At 42.8% G+C, this 23,152-nt stretch overlaps 1 protein-coding gene across 1 annotated transcript in view; it reads left to right on the plus strand.

The window, feature by feature from the left end:
• Positions 1 to 237: 237 nt before the first annotated feature.
• RASEF (RAS and EF-hand domain containing) overlaps positions 238 to 23,152 on the plus strand; it is a 108,125-nt gene continuing 85,210 nt past the window's right edge. Inside the window, exon 1 of the mRNA XM_077248990.1 lies at positions 238 to 819. Coding sequence (XP_077105105.1) covers positions 446 to 819 — 374 coding nt within the window. The 5' untranslated portion in view covers positions 238 to 445. The remainder of the gene's footprint in view (positions 820 to 23,152) is intronic.

Raw genomic sequence — 23,152 nt, forward strand, 5'->3', positions numbered from 1 at the left:
CAGGTACTGTAGTTCTGTACTCACAGCTGGCTCCTCACTGTATATGGGGCAGCTCAGGTACTGTAGTTCTGTACTCACAGCTGGCTCCTCACTGTATATGGGGCACCTTAGGTTGTCAGTTAGGGGTTGTCAGTTAGGGGTAGTCAGGTAACCTTCTCACAGAAGTTTAGGAGCAGGCTACCGGTAGGAGGGGGGTGTCGCCATGTCTATAGTCCTGCCCTCTCATCTATGCCATGCAGAGGTTTGAGCAGAGGAGACTGGAGGGGACACAACCCGGAGCTGTGCGCACTAGACCCACCGGCCGGTGAGGAGGCGGCTGCCGGGCAGCTGGCCAGACTGGCACAGGGAGGTGCTAGGTGCAGCCCTCGCCCAGTCACCAGCTGTGGACTTCCCGGTATAAGAGTGCCAGTCCGCGGCTCCTCATTCTTGGCCCCCTGCAGTCTGGATGGACGAGAAGGAGGACTTGTCCCGGCTCCGTGCCCTCTTCCTCTCCTATGACGCCAAGCGCTCCGGGCGCCTGGGCAGGGAGGACTTCTCGTCCTTGTGCGCTGAGCTCCGGGTCACTCCATCCGAGGTGGAGAACATCTTCAGGCGCCTGGACAGGGACAGGGACGGCTGCATAACCTTTGAGGATTTTGTCATGGGTTTCCGGGGGTCTCAGGGTCTGCAGGTGCCAGAAGGGACGCAGGATGTACCCACCTTTGTGCCCAAAAGAAGCCACCGGTTATCTGAAGGAGAAGTCCTGGAAGAAGAGAACTTCAGCCCAGCCTGGAAGGACTTCCAACTCCGTCTGGGGGAAGAGTCCAACTACATCCCCAGGTGAGTGCCAGCTGCCGGCACCAGGGAGAGCTGGGTGACACCGACATGCTGCTCCCTCAGGGGTGGTCACCCAGCTTTCCCAGACTCTGCATAGACAGATATTACTGTTGTGTGGGCAGGGAGGTCACCCACTGAGGAGAGCACTGCCTTTATATAGGGTACTGGTGATTTTCTGCCATCCTGACCAGTATGACCAGCCATGGTAATGTGTTCCATCTGTTAGTCAATACTTTGGGCATAATTACAATTGTTTGGTGTTGATAGACGCCATCATGGGATCAGACATGTCAGATTGGCAGTGTTTGAGTTTTCCTTTGGATCATTACTTATGAGCACACCATAAGGACCTGTTCACACATGGCAGGTTTGTTGCAGACTTATAGACAATGACTGGAGCAGTGGTGGGCAGACTAGACCTCCATTCCGTTGGGGCTCTTCTTTTTGCCCCCACTGTCCAGCCTTCTCCATCTTCTTGCCTTATGAACCAGTCAGTTGGGTTAGTACCAGTAGTAGCCCTAGTTCACCTTGTTAGCCAGGACTCTGCACTGCTGGCAGCTGGGACTTGTGGTGCACAGTACGCTGCAGGCGTCTAATCCAGAAGGAAAAGTTTCCAAGCTGCAGATCCTGTATGTGGACACACATTGTCCCCACGTCACCAGCCCCAGGGTAGTGGCAGAGCGGCTGTGTACCGGGCGTGTGGGACTGAGCGCTGACACCAATGCACAAGGATCACCTGCTAAAGTTATGGGGGCAGAAATGTCACATTTATTTGTAAATCAGATCATTTGATTACAACTAGGTGCAAACATTCATAGAAATAAACACATCAGCCCTGCATACATAGAGAATACAGAGAAAATACCGCCGCCCCTATTATAGACGGCCAAACATATAGTACATTATATGGGTGTAGGCATTAGGACAGCCCTCAGTCTCTGAATTCAGGTTTCTCATATGGTCCCATTGCCAGAGATGTATAAAACCCAGCCCCTCGCCATGTAGTCAGCCTCTACAGACATTTGTGAAAGAATGGCTAGTACTACAGACCACCGATACCAGGGTGGTCCTAGGGTGTTACCACTGTATAGCAAGTCAGTTCATGAAGAATCTTCATTCTTAAATATTCGGGCTTGGTGAATGCCAGGAGAACGTTGCCTGGCTGAGTGCCTTGTGCCAGCTCTAATGTTTGGTGAGGGTATGATGCCAAAGGGCTGTTTTTCATGGGTTCAAACACCATTGGGATGGACTAGAAGGGAGATTGTGAGCCGGGCCCTCGAGTCCAACATTGGTGTCTGACCTCACAGATGTTCTTCTGGCTGAAAGGGCAAGAAAGGCAAAGAAGAGCTGAAGCTCCTATTGCTACAAAGAGGCGACTACCTTCATATTAATGCCCACACATTGCCCTGATTCTGAATCCACGCTGTCTTTCTCGTCCCGTTCCAGGAAATAGTCTAGTTAGTTATAGTTGATGAGACATCTGCCTGCCTATGTCCACTTTAGACTTGTAAGAGTGGTCAGGGGGGTTACTCAGTAGATGCGGCATCATGGGAGCAGGACAACAACGTTAACGGAAGTGCAGGATCTGTCACACAATGGAAACCAGCTGTGCCCAATGGACGATATATCAGGTTTTCATCATTTTACCAGCCAAAATATCACAGTATTGTCCCGTAATTTTGGCTGGATCTGTGACGGAGCCTCTAGCACGGCCTTTTTGAACTTGAAGTTTTGCTATATATGGATGATAATGTGTGCAAAAACTGTAAAGCGCTGCAGAATATGTTGGCGCTATATAAATAAGAGATTATTATTATTATATAATTTGCTCAAAGCCAAAATCTTAAATTCAATCAGACCTAGTGAGGCTAGTGTACTTTCTTTGTAAAGCCAAATCGGATTACCTGTATTAACCTTTTTGAAAGTTTTCCCCTCTGATAATACAATGAACATTTTGTGAGTCCAGTCTGAACTAGAGATGGAGTAAAATAATGTTCAGTCTGACATCAGGATTAGGTGCCATTCTGACATGACTTTTACATATGCCAGTCTCACCAGGTCTAAGAAATCTGTACTCCTTAACATTGAAATTGTAACACCAGGAAGGAAAAGTCATGGAATAATGTAAATCAATGACATGTTAAAAATATGCAAATGATGAAAAATGGAAACAAAATTTTCAAAACATCCCGATTTATTCAGTACTGAATATGAGCACAACATGCAGATATGCACGCACAAAATGCACGCACTTACACAGCGTGGCTGCTATCAATGGGATTGTTAATGATTGTCTGAGAAATGTTCTGCCACTCTGAATGCACTTGGACACACAACTCATCAAGATCTGCTGCAGGCAGCTCCCAATTGTTGATCAATGACGTCCAACAGATGCTTGATGAGTGACAAGTCTGGAGCTGCTGCAGACCATTGTAGCAGGTTTTGGCCATGCAGATAACTCACAGTAGAACGAGCAACATGCGGCATGGCAGTGTAAGCTGTGTTGAACAAACTCCTAAAAGAGTCTGACATATCTCTTTACTTTTGGGCATTTTGCAGATGCCTTCCTAATGCTGAGCCAAAGTACACAACAGATTCATATGTGCCGCTGCCTAGGAGCTTACAGTCATAATACAGTAATTAAGAAGGTATGCAAGTATTATCTAGGAGATGTAGAAATCCGATTAGTCAATGCCTGATCCTTTAACAAATCCGACAACGTGATCATTACTATTAGGTCTTTGGTATTGTGAAAGTGTTAATTTGCATACTTTTCCCCTATGGAGCATTGCCTGTAAGAGTCAGGCATTTAGGCCGGAGACACACTGGTGCGAGAGACGGCCGAGTCTCGCTGGTTAAAAGCAAGCTGTGGCACCTGCACTCCGGAGCGGAGCGTGCGGCTCCATAGCAATACATGGAGCTGCACGCTCAGCTCCGGAATGCAGGTGCCACAGCTTGCTTTTAACCAGCGAGACTCGGCCGTCTCTCGCACCAGTGTGTCTCCGGCCTTAGATAGACTATGTTCCCACAATGAGTTTTTGTTGAATTTTTTTTACCAGCCAATTGATTTTCCCATGCTCAAGAGTTCATCTGAGTTGAGGCTGTGAGAGAGTCCAGCTTCAGTGATGTCACCGCTAGTCTCTGCAGCTCCGCTCCCAGCATTTCATTCATTCCCCAGCAGTTTACAGCCGGGCCGGTCGCATAAGCACCGCTCCCGGTTGTAAACTTTATAGACCCCAGATATGGATTACTGCGTGGGACTGACTGTACCCCGGACAGGTTTGGGTATTTTTTACAGGAGATCAAGAACTTTGCATGGATTACCAGTAACAATAAAATGGTTAAACTGTGTTTAGTGTTTTATTTCATTAAAATACTTTTTTCTGGCTGTGTCTTTTTTTGACCCATTAACAACTATAGGATTAGTAATGGATAGGTGTCTTATTGACACCTCTCCAATTCTAAGCTGGCTTAATGTCACCTTACAATGCAAAGGTGACATTAACCCCTATTACCACATATGCCACCACTACATGGCAGTGGGAAGAGAGAGGCTAAGTGCCAGAATTTCTGGGGCGGGTGTGAGCTAGTGTTTGTAGCCGGGGGTGGGGGGACAATAACCATGGTCCCTTCCTAGGCTTTGAATCTCAGCCCGCAGCTGTCTGCACAGCCTTTCCCGGCTATTAGTTATAGGGAGACCCCACGTCATTTTTTGGGGGGTCCCCCTATTTTAATAGCCAGTAAAGGCTAAATATACAGCTGCGGGCTGAGATTCATAGCCTGGAAAGATCCATGGGTATTAACCCCTTCCTAGGCTTCAAACATTGGTCCCCAGTCGCTGGCTTTCCCTCTCTGGCGCAGAAAATTGCGCAGGAGCCCACGCCATTTTATTCCCTGAAATTCTTTTATTAAATACACACGTCCCATAATTTGCATACACACTATACTATTTATATTGATCACTGACATCTATATATCTAACTATTCTGCATGGATTTACAGTGTGTAATCCATGTCTCCTATCCAGTCGGCTTCTGCATTCATATTACAGAAGCCGGCAAATAAATTAACGGCTATTCTTCCATCTATCTGTCTATGAAATATAAAGATATGTATATACGTACTGTATTTGTATGTCACTGATATATATACGGTATATATATATGTATTCTATGTGTATATATGTAATCTATATTTTCTATTATAACCTGTCAGTGTGTTTTTACATTAGCCACATATGAAATGCCGGATTTTCAAAGGGTGGTGCGAGTGCGGTGCGATTTTTTATCGCACCCATTGACTTCTATTGCAGGATGCGATCCGTTTTCTGATCACATTTGCAGCATGCTGCGATTTTTTTCCAGCCCGATCGTGATCCGATCCGAGCTGGAAAAAAAACGCAGCTGAGCACACCATCATAGATTAACATTGGTCCAAATTCAGTCTGATTTTTTATCGGATTGAATTCGTCCGATTTCATCGCAAGTGGGCATGATCCCCAACAGAAACCTACTGGCTCTTAGATTGCATGTAACGGTGTGGATGGATACCACTTATAATTGTGGATGGATTCCACTTTACCTGAGATACTGGCACACCCTTTGATTCATACAGGGTCACTTTTCCCCTGATTCTGCAGACTTTTTCTGTGTCCTGGATTTTCTAAGCTGCTGTTATGGTAATTGGGAATGTTCTGTCATTTTCAGTGTAGCAGGGGGATATTCATTGTGAATCTCACATCATCATATAATGCATATTTGGTGCGAATCTTCCAACTGGATTTTTTGCCTGTAAATTCAGCAGCATTTTACCTGTGAAGTTACCTGTGAAGTTGATGCGTTTCCATTTAATCTCTTCCACGTGTCACTTTTTGTGAATTTGAGCAGAATTTTGTTTTTGTTGCATTTTTTTAAAAGTGTCGCATTTCAATTTCTGTTGCAGGAATGCACCATTTTGTTGCACATTTTACCCTTTTATATCAGTGGAGACCCTAAAGTCACAGGTTAAATTACTGGCCCGGTATTGTTTGGCTGTGATTCCTAGTGCGTATCCGCAGCCAAAAACAGTGAAAAAATGAGTTGTCACTTGGGAAAATCTGTGCAGAAAGGCTGCAGATTTCAGTTTATTTATTCATTATACTTTGCTTATATAGCGCCATCATATTCCGCAGCGCTTTACAGTTTGCACACATTATCATCGCTGTCCCTGATGGGGCTCACAATCTAGATTTCCTATCAGTATGTCTTTGGAGCTTGGGAGGAAAGTGGAGGAAACCCACACAAACACGAGGAGAACATACAAACTCCTTGCAGATGTTGTCCTTGGTGGGATTTGAACCCCAAGCCCCCACCGCTATGTGCAATGTATGTGCACCAAATACATGACATATGAACCTATTAGAGATGGGAAAATCGATTAGCAGGATCCCCGTCAAGCTACCATGTCACTATTCCGTGACTACATTTATGAGAGGGCTGTGATCGCCTATTATCTGATGGAATCTATGTCTCCTCTTTTGATTATCTGTAGTGGCACCGATGTCCCACCAGCCCGGCTAAGAGGAGCCATGGATGCCATCATGCAAGAAGCGGTTCAGGGAACCATGTATAAAAAATCGCAGCATTCAGTACTTTGACCTGTATTTTGCACCTGATTCACTCATTATAAGTCAATTTGTGCTCAAACAATGGATCACATATGGGTTACCATCTGTATGCCATGTCTTTTTCATGGATTTGTTGCATTTATTAACAGAGAAAACTACATTTGGCCTTTTATCATAATTTAAAATGCTGGTGTATAACATGGATGTCATATATAAGCAAAACACTGATATACAGATGACATAAGGTTGACATGGATTTTTTAATTGAGCGAAAAACAGATGATTTTACATGCGTTTGTCTGAACCCGACCTGTGCTGGACATGATCATAGACAGGTTTATCCGCCTCTCCATGTACTGTTCCATTCACGAATGTCAAGCATGAATCTGGAAATGTTGAGGAAGTCACACCAAAATGATTTGGAGACTTAAACTACTGTTCATTGTATAATGATTAGGATTTACGTAGACAAAACTGAAAACCCCCTTTTGTTAAATCCACAGCCCATAAATCTATTTCATGGTGAGGATTAAGAAATAAGCTTGGTAACAGTAGTTTCTTGCTTGTGTATTGGTAACTTCCATTATATTCACTTGGAAGCACAGCTGATTTAGGGAGATTACTGCATCAATCCTTCTGTTTTCATGTGCTTTCCCTTAGAGGGGTGTATTTGGTAAATTACCACATATATACTATGATTCAGTGAAATGCTTTGGTTGAGCACTGATATGTGCAGTCCCAGTATTTCCACTATTAATAATAATTTTTATTTCTATGGCGCCAACATATTCCACAGCACTTTACAATTAAGGCCTCTTTCACACTTCAGTTGTTTGGCGTCAGTCTAAAACCGTCATTTTCCTCAAAAAACGGATACGTTTTTTTTTTCTACGGATCCGTTTTTTTCCCCATAGACTTGCATTAGCGACGGATTGTGACGGATGGTCGTCCGTTCCATCCGTCATGCGACGGATCCGTCAAAATTTAGCGGACGTCATCTAGACATTGACGGTCATTGCAACGTTTTTTGTCTCCGTTGAAATGACGGATCGCGACGGATCCGTCGCGTCCGTCATTCCATAGAATGGCCACCTATGGGCGACGGATCCGTCGCAACCGTTATTTCGACGGATCCGTCGCCCCAATCCGTTTTTTCAATTTTTTTCAATTGCGCATGCTCCAAAAAGTATATACAACCCCCGAGTAACGGATCCGTCAAAAAACGGATCCGTTACATCCGTTTTTTCAACAATTGTGACGGATCCGTCGATCCGTCACTTTGTCGGAAGTGACTGACGCCAAACTACTGAAGTGTGAAAGAAGCCTAAGATGGCACTTGTACCAAACAAAAGGAGACATTACAAAGTAACAAATTACGGTATTCAACAATTACTAAGAGGAGTGAGGGTGCTGCTCGCAAGCTTATAATCTATGAGGAAATAGGGGAGACTCAAAAGGCAATGCCAAAGTGCATTCATCAGTTAGTATCTGTATGTGTTCAGATAGAAAGTGCTAGAGTGCATGGAGCATGTAGCAACAGATTATAGGAATCCGATTCTGAGAAAAATTTAGGAAGGGAGTACAGGGAATAATTAGATTAATGAGGTGAGGTGATAGTCCAGTGTAAAGAAATGCATCTTTAGAGCATACTTAAAACTGTGGATACTGGACATTAACTGGAATGCCTGGGGTAGTTCATTCTAGAAAACTGGTGCAGCACAAGAGAAGTCCTTGAGCTGGGAATAGGAGATTCGGATTGTAGAGGATTGGGGTCTTAATATAATTGGTGGAACGAAGAGCACGGTCAGGGTGGTAGACAGAGAAAAGGTAGGACATGTAGTGTGGTTCCCAAATGTGGAAAGCTTTATCGGTGAGAATGATAATTTTATATTGTACTTTGTAGCAGATGGGAAACCAGTTCAATAACTGAGACAGAGAGGAGGCAATGGTGTAGTGGCTGGACAGAAATATAGTCCTGTTTGCTGCATTCAGGATGGACTGGAGAGGAGTTTATCAAATAAACTAAGTGTGAATCTGCTATTTTGTTGCTATTTTTATCTATTGACAGACTTTTTTTTACCTTTTTTTCTATTACATGCCTTTAATGGAGATGGTGAAATGAAATGTTACATTTTGGAACTAACGCCATATATTTCTTTTAATATGAGAGTAAATACTTCAATGTGAATGGGTTTCTCAACTTTTTCCTGAAAGATATCGGGGAAAGAAGCATAGTTCAAATTCAAGTGTCAACCCTTTCCTGTTCTAGGGTAAGATAGGCCATCCCCATAGGTGTCTAGCTGCTGCTCACCCTCTTCTTCCACAGAGCTAAAGCACACTTAGCTGAACAAAGTGTTTATGTGTATAGGGTGGGGATGGAGCGTTGGAGGAGGTAGCTGTTGGCCATTGCAACAACTGTCTAGTGTGGTTGTCCATTCTAGCCCCAAGTTGCGTATATTCACCATGAGTCTTACTAAGTTTGTACATTATGATGGATACATATACTGTGCGTTATGCTAATCATTTGGGTACTAATGATGTACCCATGTAATCAGCGGCCAGAGCAGGAGTGATAACATTGATCCCCACAAGTTACCCTTCAGTTGCTAATGTCAATCATCAGCACAACATCTAATTGGTTAGACAGAAGGAGAGGGTTCAGCCCAAATATTCATAATCCCATTATCAGGAAGTGATACATTGTCATGGCAGTCAGGGTCCTAACCTTGGCCTCAAGATTTCCATCCTATTTCTCCTATTAGACTTGCCAGAGGCATGGTCCAATAACATGGCTTTCAGGCTTAGGCTAAATTGACATGTCAGGTTTTTTCCTTTACACAAAAAAAAATACTAACTAATTTTCATCATGTTGCTGTATCTAACGTTAATCTGTTTTTGGTCCATATGCTATCCATTTTCCTAGTGTGAATTTGTCAGGGAATATTGGATAGCATATGAATGCAACATATTGCAAATTACACCATATCATTATTTAACAAAAACTAGGCCCAAATGCAGAAGCAGTGTGTGAAAAAATAAGTACACCCTCACTTCTTCCCTATGAATTACAAGGGTAAGTAGCAGCTAAGTGCTGGAAAACAAAAACTTTTGATTAATTGTTCATCTGCATGTGTGACCACAGCTATAAAAGTAGACATTTTGGGAGTTTGCTGGTGTGAAGCGCTCAGACATGTGTTAAAACAATACCATGGAGGAAATACATCAGTAATGATCTTAGAGAAGCAATTGCTGCTTCTCATCAATCGGGGAAGAGTTATAATGCCATTTCCAAGCTATTTGGAATCCGTCATTCAGTATCGAGAAGCACTATATACAAGTGGAAAGCTTTCCAAAACTGTTAACTGCAGTCTTTCTAGGAGTAGATGTACCAGAAGATTCACCCCAAGGACAGACCATGCAATGGTGGTCAGATAAAATGCAAGAGCAACAGCTCAGACTCTAAGGGCCTAAGTTAGTATTTTACATGTTAAATATTATGACAGTACAATGAGAAAAAGACTAAACAATTGTGACTTATTTGTAAGGATTGCCAGGAGAAATCTCCTCTTTTTAAAAAGAACATGGCAGAATGGCTAAATTTTGCAAAGTTGCATCTGAACAAACCACAAGACTTCTGGATCCATGTCCTTTGGACCGAGGAGACCAAAGTAGGGATGTTTGGTGACAATGCCGTCTGTAACATTTAAAAAAAAAACATTCATCATATTAGCACAAACATCTCATAACAAGCATGGTGTTATGCCTTATTCACATGTCCCTGGTTAAACGCGTTTGTGAAAAAATGGTACCGGAGTCATCAGTATTTTGCATCAGTGTACGGTCCGTGTTTCCATTTTTACCATTAGCGTGTCATCAGTGTGTTCATTTATATTATCTGTGTGTCATCCGTGTCTCTGTTTTTAACATCAGTGTCAGTGTTTTTCAGGTATAGATAAATAAACGCTAAAGCTTCTCCTATCCTTTGCAACATTACATACGGACAGGACAGAAGCCATCCGTGTGCTGTATGTGTTTTTCACAGGCCCATAGACTTGTATTGGCCCTTTTTATCCGTGATACCGGAAAAAAAACGGATATGTCTTGGAGAGTTTTGCATGCACACACAGTCTGTGAAAAACATGCACGTGTGAATAGGCCCATAGAGATAAATGGGTTAGTGAAAAAAACAGAACACGGACATGTGAACGAGGCCTTAGAGGGGTCATGATTTGGGCGGGTTTGCAGCCACAGAACTTGATTGAGTTGACCATGAACCACTCGGTATATCAAAGTATTTATACTAAGGCTAAAGCTTGGCTGAAACTGTTATGGGTCATGTAGCAGGACAGTGATCCCAAGCACACCAGCATATCCACATCAGAATTGCTTGAAGAGAAAAGAATCAAGGTCTTCATAGTCCAGATCTAGACCTAGTTGAAATGCTGTGTCATAATTAATTCCTCTGGCTGCAGTAAGGGTGTACTTAATTTTCCCCTCTTCTGTGTTTTGGCCTGGCTTTTTTTAAATAAATGATGATATGGTGTAATTTGTTGTGTGTTGTTCATCTGAGGTTGTATTAGGGTCTAGGGTTCCTCCATCCTGAACTGATCTTGTAATAATGTCCTCCATTTCGGGTCACTTCCTTTAACAATGTCCCCAAACCTGGGTGCCTTCCTTTAATAGTGTCCTCCAACCTGAGCCCCTTCCTTTAATAATGTCTCCCATTTTGGCCTGTTTGTTTAAAAATATCATCCATCCACACCCCTTCATTAATTAATGCCCTCCATACCGGGCTGCTTCCTTTAATAACATCCCCATCATGGCACCTTTATCTAATAATGTCCCCCATTTTGGCTCCTTGAATATTCTTCCCCATATTGATTCTCCTCCAACCCAGATTATGACTTCTCCATACTCCCACGGCAAGCAGCATCCTTTTCCTCCCTCATAACCAGTTCACAGTGATGGAGGAGCACATGGCATGGCATGGTATGCGGAGACGTGGTGCTTGTATTATCCGGAATAAAATGGATTTGTTGTGACAAATTATGATTATTCCTTGTTTTGGTCACATGTTTTAGAAAAGAATCAAGGTCTTCATAGTCCAGACCTAGACCTAGTTGAAATGCTGTGTCATAATTAATTCCTCTGGCAGCAGTAAGGGTGTACTTAATTTTCCCCTCTTCTTCTGTGTTTTGGCCTGGCTTTTTTTAAATAAATGATGATATGGTGTAATTTGTTGTGTGTTGTTCATCTGAGGTTGTATTAGGGTCTAGATGTTTCTTTCATTATGTCCTGATGTAACATCATGAAATTCAAACAGGTTGTACCTAATTTTTCTTAAAGACTGTGCATGTTTAAAAGTAATGTATCACACATGCCAGATAATGAAAATATATTATTTTTTTAACAAGTTTTTATTTTATCAGTGTAAAAAATTTGAATGTGAATCTGTTTTTTTTTCTGAAATCTTGTGCATTTAGTTGACAGTGTACTATAAACAGCTATACCTTTAGATTAAACATTGTAGAAAACCTTCTTTAACTTTATATGCAAATTGGGTACTTGGAGCCCCCAAAGCAACCATCCTTTAACAATGTCACCGTCTTTTAGTAATGTTCCCTATTCTAGGCCCCTACCTGTAAAATGTCCCAATCCTGGGCCTCTTCCTTTAATAATGTTCTCCATTTGAAACCTTCATGGAATAATGTCCTCCTTCCTGGGCATCTTCCTTTAATAATGTTCTCCATTTGAAACCTTCATGGAATAATGTCCTCCATCCTGGGCCTCTTCCTATAATAATATCTCCCATCCTGGCCCATTCCTGTAATAATGTACTCCATCCTGGGCCACTTCATGTAATAATGTCCTCCATCCTGAACCAATCTTGTAATAATTTCCTCCATCCCGAACCGATCTTGTAATAATGTCCTCCATTTCGGGTCACTTCCTTTAACAATGTCCCCAAACCTGGGTGCCTTCCTTTAATAGTGTCCTCCAACCTGAGCCCCTTCCTTTAATAATGTCTCCCATTTTGGCCTGTTTGTTTAAAAATGTCATCCATCCACACCCCTTCATTAATTACTGCCCTCCATACCGGGCTGCTTCCTTTAATAACATCCCCCATCATGGCACCTTTATCTAATAATGTCCCCCATTCTGGCCCCTTGAATATTCTTCCCCATATTGATTCTCCTCCAACCCAGATTATTACTTCTTCATACTCCCACGGCAAGCAGCATCCTTTTCCTCCCTCATAACCAGTTCACAGTGATGGGGGACCACATGGTATGGCATGGTATGCGGAGACGTGGTGCTTGTATTATCCGGAATAAAATGGATTTGTTGTGACAAATTATGATTATTCCTTGTTTTGGTCACATGTTTTGAATAACTTGTGAAACTCCTTGAAGAGGAGCACTCTAAAAGTCTGCACAAGAATAGACTTTTGCTTGAGCGGGGATTAGTTGTTAAAAGGAATCTGTCAGTAGGATCACCCCTCCTAAGCCGTCTATATGGGCATGTAGGTCATAGAAAGCTGAATAAAATTGTATCTTGATATCTGTGATCTGATGTCTTATTCCAGAGAAATCCATGCTTTTCTTAACCCCTTCCTGACCTTTGACGCCACGTAGGCGTCATGAAAGTCGGTGCCAATCCGACCCATGACGCCTATGTGGCGTCATGGAATGATCGCGTCCCTGCAGATCGGGTGAAAGGGTTAACTCCTATTTTACCCGATCTGCAGGGAGAGGGGGAGTTGTACTTCAGCCCAGGGGGGGGTGGCTTTGCCCCCACGTGGCTACGATCGCTCTGATTGGCTGTTGAAAGTGCAACAGCCAATCAGAGCAATTTGCAATATTTCACCTATGAAAATGGTGAAATATTGCAATCCAGCCATGGCCGATGCTGCAGTAGCATCTGCCATGGCTGGAAATCATGTTCTGCCCCCCCCCCACCGCCCCCGATCTCCTCCCCAGTCCTCCGTTCTGTCCGGTACCCCCCTCCGTCCCCCTGTCCGCTCCCCCGTGCTCCTGTCCGCTCCCCCCGTCCTCCGATCCCCCCATCCTGTGCTCCGATCCACCCCCCCACCACCCCCTCATACTTACCGAGCCTCCCGAAGTCGGTCCGTCTTCTCCCTGGGCACCGCCATCTTCCAAAATGGCGGGCGCATGCGCAGTGCGCCCGCCGAATCTGCCGGCCGGCAGATGCGATCCATGTACATTTTGATCACTGTGGTAAACTTATCACAGTGATCAAAATAAAAAAATAGTAAATGACCCCCCCCCTTTATCAACCCCATAGGTAGGGACAATAATAAAATAAAGAAAATATTTTTTTTTTCCACTAGGGTTAGAACTAGGGTTAGGGTTAGGGGTAGGGTTAGGGGTAGGGGTAGGGTTAGGGTTAGGGGTAGGTTTAGGGTTAGAACTAGGGTTAGCGTTAGAATTAGGCTATGTGCACACGGTGCGGATTTGGCTGCGGATCCGCAGCGGATTGGCCGCTGCAGATTGATAGCAGTGTTCCATCAGGTTTACAGTACCATGTAAACCTATGGAAAACCAAATCCGCTGTGCCCATGGTGCGGAAAATACCGCGCGGAAATGCTGCGCTGTATTTTCAGCAGCATGTCAATTCTTTGTGCGGATTTCACAGCGTTTTACAGCTGTTCCTCAATAGGAATCCGCAGGTGAAATCCGCATAAAAAACACTGGAAATCCGCGGTAAATCCGCAGGTAAAACGCAGTGCCTTTTACCTGTGGATTTTTCAAAAATGGTGCGGAAAAATCTCACACGAATCCGCAAAGTGGGCACATAGCCTTAGGGTTAGGGTTGGAATTAGAGTTAGGGTTGGAATTAGGGCTAGGGTTGGAAATAGGGTTAAGAATAGGCTTGTGGTTAGGGTTATGGTTAGGGTTAGGGGTGTGTTGGGGTTAAAGTTGTGGTTAGGGTTGGGGTTAGGTTTGGGATTAGGGTTAGGGTTGGGATTAGGGTTAGGGTTGTGGTTAGGGGTGTGTTGGGGTTGGGTTGTGATTAGGGTTATGGCTAGAGTTGGGATTAGGGTTAGGGGTGTGTTGGGGTTAGGGTTGGGATTAGGGTTAGGGGTGTGTTGGGGTTTGTGTTGGAGTTAGAATTGAGGGGTTTCCACTGTTTAGGCACATCAGGGGTCTCCAAACGCAACGTGGCGCCACCATTGATTCCAGCCAATCTTGCGTTCAAAAAGTCAAATGGTGCTCCCTCCCTTCCGAGCCCCGATGTGTGCCCAAACAGTGGTTTACCCCCACATATGGGGTACCAGCATACTCAGGACAAACTGGGCAACAATTATTGGGGTCCAATTTCTCCTGTTACCCTTGCGAAAATAAAATATTGCTTGCTAAAACATAATTTTAGAGGAATGAAAAATGATTTTTTATTTTCACGGCTCTGCGTTATAAACTTCTGTGAAGCACTTGGGGGTTCAAAGTGCTCACTATACATCTAGATAAGTTCCTTGGGGGGGTCTAGTTTCCAAAATGGGGTCACTTGTGGGGGTTTCTACTGTTTAGGCACATCAGGGGGTCTGCAAATGGAATGTGACGCACGCAGACCACTCCATCAAAGCCTGCATTTCAAAACGTCACTACCTCCCTTCCGAGCCCCGACTTGTGCCCAAACAGTGGTTTACCCCCACATATTGGGTATCAGCGTACTCAGGAGAAACTGGACAACAACTTTTGGGGTCCAATTTCTCCTGTTACCCTTGGGAAAATAAAAAATTGTGGGCTAAAAAATCATTTTTGAGAAAAGAAAAATTATTTTTTATTTTCATGGCTCTGCGTTATAAACTTCTGTGAAGCACTTGGGGGTTCAAAGTGCTCACCACACATCTAGATTAGTTCCTTGGGAGGTCTAGTTTCCAAAATGGGGTCACTTGTGGGGGAGCTCCAATGTTTAGGCACACAGGGGCTCTCCAAACGCGACATGGTGTCCGCTAATGATTGAAGCTAATCTTCCATTCAAAAAGCCAAATGGCGTGCCTTCTTTTCCGAGCCCTGCCGTGCGCCCAAACAGTGGTTTACCCCCACATATGGGGTATCATCGTACTCAGGACAAACTGGACAACAACATTTGTCATCCAATTTCTCCTGTTACCCTTGGGAAAATAAAAAATTCTGGGCTAAAAATCATTTTTGAGGAAAGAAAAATTATTTTTTATTTTCACGGCTCTGCAGTATAAACTTCTGTGAAGTACTTGGGGGTTCAAAGTGCTCAACACACATCTAGATTAGTTGCTTGGGAGGTCTAGTTTCCAAAATGGGGTCACTTGTGGGGGAGCTCCAATGTTTAGGCACACAGGGGCTCTCCAAACGCGACATGGTGTCCGCTAACGATTGGAGCTAATTTTCCATTCAAAAAGTCAAATGGCGCTCCTTCCCTTCCGAGCCTTGCCGTGCACCCAAACAGTGGTTTACCCCCACATATGAGGCATCGGTGTACTCAGGAGAAATTGCCCAACAAATTTTAGGATCCATTTTATCCTGTTGCCCATGTGAAAATGAAAGAATTGAGGCTAAAAGAAATTTTGTGTGAAAAAAAAGTACTTTTTCATTTTTGCGGATCAATTTGTGAAGCACCTGAGGGATTAAAGTGCTCACTGTGCCTCAAGATAAGTTCCTTGGGGGGTCTAGTTTCCAAGATGGGGTCACTTGTGGAGGAGCTCCAATGTTTAGGCACACAGGGGCTTTCCACACGCGACATGGTGTCCGCTAACGATGGAGATAATTTTTCATTCAAAAAGTCAAATGGCGCTCCTTCCCTTCCGAGCCTTGCCATGTGCCCAAACAGTGGTTTACCCCCACATGTGAGGTATCGGTGTACTCAGGAGAAATTGTCCAACAAATTTTAGGATCCATTTTATCCTGTTGCCCATGTGAAAATGAAAAAATTGAGGCTAAAATATTTTTTTTGTGAAAAAAAAAGTACTTTTTCATTTTTACGGATCAATTTGTGAAGCACCTGGGGGTTTAAAGTGCTCACTATGCTTCTAGATAAGTTCCTTCGGGGGTCTAGTTTCCAAAATGGGGTCACTTGTGGGGGAGCTCCAATGTTTAGGCACACGGGGGCTCTCCAAACGCGACATGGTGTCCGCTAAAGATTGGAGCCAATTTTTCATTCAAAAAGTCAAATGGCGCTCCTTCCCTTCCGAGCCCTGCCGTGCGCCCAAACAGTGGTTTACCCCCACATATGAGGTATCAGCGTACTCAGGACAAATTGGACAACAACGTCCGTGGTCCAGTTTCTCCTTTTACCCTTGGGAAAATAAAAAAATTGTTGCTAAAAGATCATTTTTGTGACTAAAAAGTTAAATGTTCATTTTTTACTTCCATTTTGCTTCTGCTGCTGTGAAACACCTGAAGGGTTAGTAAACTTCTTGAATGTGGTTTTGAGCACCTTGAGGGGTGCAGTTTTTAGAATGGTGTCACTTTGGGGTATTTTCAGCCATATAGAACCCTCAAAATGACTTCAAATGTGAGGTGGTCCCTAAAAAAAATGGTTTTGTAAATTTTGTTGTAAAAATGAGAAATCACTGGTCAAATTTTAACCCTTATAACTTCCTAGTAAAAAAAAAATTTGTTTCCAAAATTGTGGTGATGTAAAGTAGACATGTGGGAAACGTTATTTATTAACTATTTTGTGTCACATAACTCTCTGGTTTAACAGAATAAAAATTCAAAATGTGAAAATTGCAACATTTTCAAAATTTTCCGTTTTTTTCACAAATAAACTCAGAAATTATCGACCTAAATTTACCACTAATATGAAGCCCAATATGTCACGAAAAAACAATCTCAGAATCGCTAGGATCCGTTGAAGCGTTCCTGAGTTATTACCTCATAAAGGGACACTGGTCAGAATTGCAAAAAACGGCAAGGTCATTAAGGCCAAAATAGGCTGGGTGATGAAGGGGTTAATAATCAAAGAGGCCATTACTAGTGTGAGACGTGTAGATAAGTAGAGCAGACTGTCAGTTATTACATGCCTTTCACTTAAAATTTGTCCTGGAGGCAGATTCTCAGGGAGATTTGTGTCTGGCACATAGATCTTAACAGCTGATTTACATACAGAAAAAATAGATTTCTGTGGAATAAAACATTGGATTGCAGATCTCAAGATATCATCTTCTACAACTTCCTATGGCCAACATGCTCATATAGTCGGCTTAGGAGGGTTGATCCTACTGACAGATGCCCGCTATGAGATTCCTGGTAACATGCCTCGCATTTTTTATCCAGTTCCCTTAGTTTATACTGAACAAAAAACACACATGAAAACCTGGTGAAAACTTATCAGAGGCATTAAAGGTGATCAGTATTTTGGTTTCATTTTCCACAGGTTTTAACTCAGGCAAATATGACTTATCTCTGTCTGATAATATTTTCACTCCCAGCAGTGTTCTGTTGGCTGATGCAACCTTCACTAAATAAGGAAGAAGGAAAAACTAGCTCTGTATTGTGTTTAAGAGCAGAAACTAAACTTCTGATTTCAAAGGCAAAAACTACGACAAAAGTTGCAAATAAATTAGTACAACTTACTTAATTGCCATTACACTTCTATTTCATTTCCATCACTCCCTTACCATGTGCCTGAGCATGGCGAGAATACATATAATACTATATTTTTCCTTTGTAATGGCTGCTTCAAGAAAAATATCTCTCAAAGGTCTTCACATTCTGCCAACAAAAGCTGTAACTGTACCATTGCTAAGAATATTTACAGTGCAAAAGCTTAGCAGAGTTGGGTTCACACTAGCGTTTTACATTCCACTTCTCTCTTCCAGAAAATTGAAACATAACTAGGAAAGAGCAGAACCGTGGAAGCTTGGGTTCGGCTGAACTTGAGTCCAAAGTTTGGTTCGGGTACCCGAACTTGACTCCAGACCTGAACCCCATATAAATCAATGGGGACCCAAACTTTGGTGCTGTAAAATGGTCGTTGCAAGGGTTAGGTAGCTGCAACAGGAAACAAAATGGGGATAAGAGCAGGAGAATTTCCCTACAAACAAATGTGAATAGGAAAATGACTTAAAATAACATAGAATAAAAAAAAAAAATAATAATCTTGAACCAGGATGCAGAGCTCCAAGAGGAGGAGTGTGTATTTTACTGTACTGGTTAATAAATAAAAGAAAAAAAACTATGTGGGGTCCTCCCTGTTGTTAATAACTAGCAAAGGCAAAGCAGACAGCTGCAGGCTGATATTAACAGGCAAGGAAGGCCCTTGGATATTGGCTTATTCCAATCATAATAAGATCAGCTCACAGCCTGATTTCCCTTATACAAATATGGGGAACGTATGTCATTTTTTAAATTATGAATTTATTTTTTTTAGGCTGGTTTCAAACATCCTGATATTTCTGGTCCCGGAAATGTCAGTGTCCGTGCGTCTGTGTGTGTAATACTTGTGGCACAAGTGTGGAAACCATGTGACACATCAGTGTGACACATCAGTACCACACACACGGGTGCCAGGGAAGGAGCGGTACAGTAAGCTCTGTTCCCCAGTGCCGGGTGCTGAAGATGGCTCTCATTATTCCCTCGTGCTCTGTCGGGTATCAGCGTGAACAGGGGCGAATGATGAAAGTTATATTCAAGTGATAACAATGACAGCAGGCAGCGGCTGATGGGACTATTACTCCCATCAGCCTACACCTGATGCCACTAATAACAGTAACGGCAGGAGCAGCTGATGGGAGTATTCATCACCCGCTGCCTGTGCATAAATAAATAAATGAAAAAAAATGACATGGGTTCCCTTGTATTTTTTTTTACCAGCCAGGCAAAACTGACAGGGGGCTGCAACCCTCAGCTGTCAGCCTTAGCAAGGCTGGTTATTAAGAATAGAAGGGTCCCCACGCTGTTTTTTTAAAATTATTGAAATAATTTTAAAAAACAGTAAGGGGGTCCCCCCCGTTTTTGACAACCAGCCTTGCTAAAGCTGACAGCTGGGGGCTGGTATTCTCAGGTTGATAAAGGGCCATGGATATTGACCTCCCCAACCTAAAAATAGCAGGACTAATACATAGAAAGTGCAGAAAAAGAATATATTGTTCCCAATTGATCAAAGATGTTATGCCAGAAAACTGTTGTAAAACAATTTAGACAGTTTCTATTTTTTTTGCAACAGGCAGTTGTGCAATGTTTTTGCAACTTTTGTCATTTTCACGCCAATTTGAAGCAATATGGGCAGAGTTATGGGGGACGAGGGATGGGATTATCAAATTCAGCAATTCAGCATGAAGTGTTTTTTCACGGTGAGTACTCGTACCAATACTAGCAAATGGGACATTTCAATGGACATGATTTGTTGTCAACTATGTGGCTGTCACAACATGTGCTCATATTGGATTATATTGGAAATTGACAAACTTGGCACTCGGGTGCCATCCTAGTGCCGTCGATTTTTCATAGACTACTAGATAAGAAAAGGTTGTGAAATTTTTTTGGGGGGTTTCTCATCCAATAAAATTCGTAATGAAACTTGTACCAAACTCTGATGGTAAAAAATGACACTGAACAAACTCTGATAGACAAATACTAATGTTCCTTGGACTGATTCTCTTGAATGTGAAAACGCTGACTTCTGAATGAGCCCAGTGGGATATAAGACTTACATTTACATTAATTTTACCGCGAAGATCTTCTTGATTTAGTAAAGATCCATTGAAGATGTGTATGAGGCCTCTAGATAGTTGATTGCCTTCACTTGGTAAAGGAAACATCATTTTAATAAGTTAGATTTTTAGTACTTTTGCTGGATGTGGACTCTGCACCATAACACTCCAAATCCAGTTTGGCCCCCTTTTGTAATTACAGTCTTAAAAAAAACTAAGTTCCCCCTCTTTGACGTCCTTGGAACTGTTTAAAATTAGGTAAATGCAACCTCAGATGAACAAGATCACATGGCAAATAACACCGTTATTAATTTTCTTTAGCAAAAACTAGGCCGAAATGCAGAAGCAGTGTATGAAAAATTAAGTACACCTTTACTGATTCCATAGGAATTACAAGGATAAGTAGCAGTAAAGTGCTGCTATTCATATGGCCTTGATTAATTGTTCTTTAGCAAATATAACCACTCCTTAAAAAGGAAGAAGTTTTATTAGTTTGCTGCTTTGGAGCATACAGTCAGGTGTCAACACAATGCCAAGTAGGAAATACGTCAGCAATGATGTAAAGCTACATTTAAACTGCAAGATAATTGTGATCGAGCGTTGTTACATAATGCTTGTTTCACAATTATCTTGCCGTGTAAGCAGCCTACCATTCACCTAATCTCGTGAAATGACCATTTGTGCAGTGCAAAAAAAAATAATTCAAATCTGATTGCTGAAAGTTTACCGATCGGTGGTTGTTTCGTGCTACCGGTCCAGCCATGCAAACAGACCTTTTGAGAAGCCGTTGTTGCTGTCCATTAATCTGGAAAGTGTTATAATGCCTTTTCTAAACAATTTGTAGTCCATCATTCTACAGTGAGAATGATTATTCATAAGTGGAAAACATTCAAGATAGTGGACAATTTTCTCAATCTTCCCAGCAGTGTTATTGACAGTCAACTCCGGAAGATCTGGCAGACAGTGCCACAATTTAGGTTACCTCATTAACTTCTGCAGTACAACCCATACTACTATCAGCGTTTGTCTATGGAGAGTTTCTAGGTTCACATTGCGTTAATGGGTTAACGCTAACGGACTGCGTTGCATGGCGAAATTGTCGCAATTAACGCCATGCAACGGGTCCGTGTAGCGCACCCATTGACGACAATGTGAATCTGATCTCTAGCGCATGCCATTTTCGGCACGCGCTAGCGATGTGCCGTTATTTTCTGACGGACCTCGGACGCTGCTTGCAGCGTCCGAGGTGCGCCCGAGGTCCGTTCCTCTCTAGCGCAGATCGGATTGCTTAACGGATTGCCCTAACGCAATGTGAACCTATTATGCTCCTATTTGCGGGAAGTGTGGCTGAGACAGATAAACTCAACTTTGAGCAAATTGATACTTTTGGCCCGGGTGCACCAACCACATCAGTACTCTAAGGCCACTGGACTGGAGCACTGTGAACTTCCTCCTACGATAACCGGCATCTGACTATAGGCCACCACAACACTGTAATAGACTGCGCCACAGTGTAATGACGTCTTGAAGGATTCAGAAGGAATGTCAGGGATCTCACTGGTAGGAAGTTCCATAGCTCTGGTCTTGTGGCCATGGATTACCATCATGGCTGGACCAGAGTCCTACAAACCATTTTGATAAACTCTAATCCTTACATAGCTGTAGTCCGTTGAGAGGCTTGTTATGTAACTGTGGCCTGTAATATTAGATGGGTATGGTTCCTGTTCACAGGCATCTTCACAGATGATTGCAATAAGCACTTTAGCAGCAGCCCAATAGTTGCAGAGCAATTACAGTAACCTGATAACACACAATCATGTTTAGTACTTGATAACGCAACATGACGTAAGTGCCATGTGATTCTTGCACAGGAGCCAAAGCACATAATGCTAGAATGGTGACATTGCGGTGACAGTAAATCGGCAATCCTTACTATTTTATGTGTTGGTTTGAGTTCAGTTTTGCACATCAGATTACAATTGCTTATTGATTTCAGTGGTAAAATAAAGACAAAAAGGAAATATGTCCCAGGTTCTCCTATTAGAGTAATAGCTGTCCCAGTACAAGTACTAGAGATAGTAATAGTTTAGCGTGGAGGAGGATCTCTTTGGCTTTGAGAACCGCACCAATTTAATGTGCTATAGATTCCATTAGGCTTTGACATAATTTGTAACCCAGACTAATAAGGAGAAACTTTATTAAAATATAACCTTTATTCGGTAAACCCTAAAATTGTTCAATCAAAACCAGACAAAAATAGTACATACGATGCATTTGCAAACAAGTGAACCAGTGCACGATCCTAGAGCTATATGCATAGGCCTATACATATCGGCGTGCTCTCTCCCTATTGCTTCCTACTGCATGCCTTCCTATTGCGGAGGTTGGCAGCCTGCAGAGATAAGCCTGAGTGGCGCCTCCACTCGTACGTCGTCTTTCCCTGGGCTTCCCTGTAATACCCCGGTCAAAGATGGACAGAGATCAACGCTCCCTAGTTCACTATACCGTATATAAACACTGCAGGGTGTATCAGTTTGTCACTGAGAGAAATACAGTTACTCTATATTTCCGTAATGGGCGTCCATACCGACACACTGTTGTATCATATATACAAAAACAGATTCTTATAGACAGTGATATAAAGCGCCATAATAATATCTCATATATAGATCTGTTAAAAAAGATAGGCACAGTAATCAATCCTGAAAGTCTGCCCATACAGCATCACATTTATTTCTTCACTACAAATAATATTCAGTAGTGCAAATTGTGCCACCAAGAGCACCAAACAAAAATGTATATCCCCCCCCAGAGGGGAGCACAGGTAAGAGTCAGGCTCTAATACCTAATGATATGATGCATATGCTGTGAGAGGGAGCAGTCTAAGCATCAGTGTCCTCCGTATTTTTTAAGTTATATATATGGTACAAGTAAAGATAGAAGACAAGTAAACCAGTCATGCTACTCATCCTTGGATGGATGTGATACCTCCGCATCTAGACGCGTTTCCCCACCGGATGTGAGTTCATCAGATCTGAAGAGTGACACTACAAGCTGTCTCTGATCAGGGAATTCTG

Source organism: Ranitomeya variabilis, chromosome 1 (genome assembly GCF_051348905.1).
Source record: "Ranitomeya variabilis isolate aRanVar5 chromosome 1, aRanVar5.hap1, whole genome shotgun sequence".
Classification (NCBI taxonomy): domain Eukaryota; kingdom Metazoa; phylum Chordata; class Amphibia; order Anura; family Dendrobatidae; genus Ranitomeya; species Ranitomeya variabilis.